Below are 3,347 nucleotides of genomic sequence, written 5' to 3'. Positions count from 1 at the left end.
AAAAAAAATCTGAAATCTAAACTACTTCTTTCTGGTTTCAAGCATTTTGAATAAGGGTTCTCAACCCGTATTATGAAAGATGTGCTCTCTGGTGAGATGAGATCGGGAATACTATGTACAGTTATCCTCTTCTTGAACAGTCATGTTGCATTTCAGTATGTTAAAGACAGAACAAGTACTGCTGAGAGGGGGGAAAGGAACAACAAAGAGAAAAAAAGCAACAGCAAAAGTTTCCTTTGGTAAACCCAGTATTCCCAAACATCTTTGACCTGGGAACCCTATTTTTCTCAGACTAACTTTAATATCTTACAGAAAAGTCCAGGAAAACAACGTCTAGGACAAGCAGCACTTTCTGATTAGTTTGTGGTAAAAACTGTTCTAAGGCACTAACAATTCAGAGAATGAGAGCTGGGTCATCATCACAGAGCAGCTGGTCTAACTCCTACCCCTCTGCATGATGCAACACATGGTCCTTAGGGCTCTCCTTACCCACATCCAGGGATGTGAAACCCATTAATTGAGGGGATGGTCCAGTCTATTGTTGGAGAGATTTGATTTTAACAGAATTACCCCTTGTGTCTTTATTAATGGTTTCAATTCTTCCTTATGGTCTAGATTTGGTTCAGTTTATTAATGTGTCAACAAGGCACTCATTCGAATGAGGCATATCTTTGAAAACAGTGACCATGATAAACATCCTTGGCTCTCACCCATCCCTCAGGTGGCATGCTTTCTAGATCTTAAAATGAAGTGCCCTGAATCACACTTAGGGCTCTGTGAGCTCACAGAATCTGCGATGCAAGTGCTGCAGAGCCTACAAGAGCAGAGAGAACTCCTTGGGTGCTTGTGATAAAAGGCTAGCTTCCTGTCACCCAGGGTGAAGATCTTGACTTCTAGAAGGTGACACTGTTTGGACACCCTCATTTCCTAGAGGATGGGAGGGAAAATCCTCCTTGGTGAGGTCCCTTTTTGCTGCAGCAGAGCCTATCATATTGCTTAGTGATCATTTTGGAAGGTGCAGAGAGCATTCAGGTGCTGATGGCAGGGAACTGAAGATGGGAACAGTTCAGATGGAGGGGGGAGCATGGCAGTGACCTCTCTGTGCTTTCTCTCAGCATCTGCAGCTCCGAAGATCAAGGCCATCACACAGGAGAGCGTCAATGGAAGAATAGTTCTTTCTCAAGTGAATGAGATCCAAAAGCATGCATGAGGCCAATAAAAGTTTCTGCCTGTGTTAAAAACTATTTTTCTCCAGTGGAAAGTCCTTGCCCAGACACTAATGGGTGAGCTCTAAGAGGTATCCTTGGAGTTATCAAACTGAGAAACTTTGGGGGTTTTCTTCTCTGTAACAATCTCACCAGACTTCCCGTAATGCTCTTAATATACTGCTGCACTTTTGGAACCAAAGTATGAGTTTAAAACTCTACTTTCCTACTACAATCTTCAGATTCCCATTCTTGTGCATCTGTTTTGTAGCCAATAAAACTCCACACCAGCTGCATCATGTCTTTTTTATATCATAAGGTGAGACAGGACCTCAAAGTTTCATCCTAAGGAGAGGTTCTCCAAGCATTGTCCATGAAAGATCCTGAGCAAATTCGATGCCTCAAACAGGTCCACAGCAGCAAAACACTGGGCAGAATTGTTATCCTGAAGCCAGGCAACTTAGTGACGAGATATGGCTCATGAGGCTCTCCAGACTTCTGCCAGAAGGGAAGGAAAGAAACAGAAAAAAGGAGGCATAGAAAGCCTCACTGAGAGTATGAGATGACCAAAAATTATTCTCTCGCTTTTTTTTTTTTGAGTTGTTCATCTCTTTTTATTTTTTTTATTTTTTTTGTTAAATTTTTATTTTGTCAATATACAATGTATATGATTATTATGGCCCATCACCGACACCTCCCTCCCTCCTCCCTTTCTCCCCTCCCCCCCAAGAATGTCCTTTCCGTTTTAAAAAAGAAATAGAGTAGAAATTTCTAAAAGAGAGTTAAAGCTAGAAAAGAAGATTTAGGGGGTAAAAAAATCCTCATTACGGACAGATACTAAAGACCTTAAAAAGGGAGTGACTCTTCCAAGATCCAAATTGAAAATATTTGTATCCAGAATACAAATGTTGAGCGGGAGTAGGTGGCTAAAGCACTGAGACTAAGTACCCCTGTCCCCTGAAGAAGGTGCCATTTTCTCAAATTCTAGTTATGTGGGCCATTGTTCCAAGGCTGGTAAGAGGAGCAATGTGGAGATAAAGAAGATAAAAATCCACATCCATTAATATATCATCAGATACTCTACATGGAATTATAGTATGTTAACAATTTAAGAAACCATATGCACAGGATAGTCGAAATCTCCTCTTTTGCAGACAAAAATATGACATCTAGAACAGTGAAGGCACTCACTCCCTCACTCCCTCCCTCACTGGACTGATGAAGCTGGGTCTAGATCAGGTCGCTTGATTTCTTTAACAGTTGTTAAACTAAAAGTGGGTGTCATCTAATTCCCTTGTCATCTAACACATTGGCAATGCTGCGTATATTTTTTGTCTCTGTTTTAACACTCTCTTGGAAAGAACTGTTTTTGATATTTTCTGAATTGGGTGTCTGTTAAAACTGGATTCATCTTTCCTTTAAGGCAACAGCTGTTTTTTCTGATACTTAATGCCCAAAGAATAGAAAAACAGCCCCTAACAACTAGAAATCAGGCAAAAAGAACCCAGGATAACCACATCGTTGCTCAAAATGTGTTATTGACTTAATACATTAATTCCCTGGTATAAAATTATATATTTATTTATCTTTACTGTGTGATTATTTCAAAGTGACTCAAAGATAAGCAATACACAAACATCTTCAATGAGTTTTCTTTGTATTTGTCTATGGTGACTTTTGATGTTATTTTGGGCAAGAATGAATCCATATTAGACTTCATTAGGGTTTTTTTTTTTTTCTATTTCATTTTACTATAGACTCAAAGCATATATAAAAGTGAACTTTTCCTGTATTTTAGTACCAATTCATTCTGCTACTTTGGATATTATTATTTCTTTGTTGAAACCTAGAAAATGTACATAAAATATACCTATTTTTCTCAAGATGAAGTTTGAGCACTGCTAAATATTTTTTTTGAAGAATATTCAAAAGGAGTATGACAAGTGAAGAGGAAGTTATACTACCAAACCCAGAAAAAAATCAGTACATTTATCCATTTACAATCATAGTTAATGTAGGATTTGGAAATAGTAAATCATAACAAGTAAATAATTTTTTATCCAACGACTTAAATCTCCTTAAATTCTCATAATTTTCACTGTATCGGTTAGGGTGACCAACTCATCCTGGTTTGCCCAGGAA

The 3,347-nt window shown here is 38.5% G+C and overlaps 1 protein-coding gene across 1 annotated transcript in view; it reads left to right on the top strand.

The window, feature by feature from the left end:
• KRT23 (keratin 23 (histone deacetylase inducible)) overlaps window positions 1-1,499 on the top strand; it is a 16,930-nt gene extending 15,431 nt beyond the window's left edge. Inside the window, exon 8 of the mRNA XM_008594770.1 lies at window positions 1,116-1,499. Coding sequence (XP_008592992.1) covers window positions 1,116-1,210 — 95 coding nt within the window. The 3' untranslated portion in view covers window positions 1,211-1,499. The remainder of the gene's footprint in view (window positions 1-1,115) is intronic.
• The last annotated feature ends 1,848 nt before the right edge of the window (window positions 1,500-3,347 follow it).

The sequence above is a fragment of the Galeopterus variegatus genome, unplaced genomic scaffold, assembly GCF_000696425.1.
Source record: "Galeopterus variegatus unplaced genomic scaffold, G_variegatus-3.0.2 Scaffold11490, whole genome shotgun sequence".
In the NCBI taxonomy this organism is placed as follows: domain Eukaryota; kingdom Metazoa; phylum Chordata; class Mammalia; order Dermoptera; family Cynocephalidae; genus Galeopterus; species Galeopterus variegatus.
Note: the sequence above shows the minus strand (reverse complement) of the source record. Positions and strands in the feature narration are given on the sequence as shown.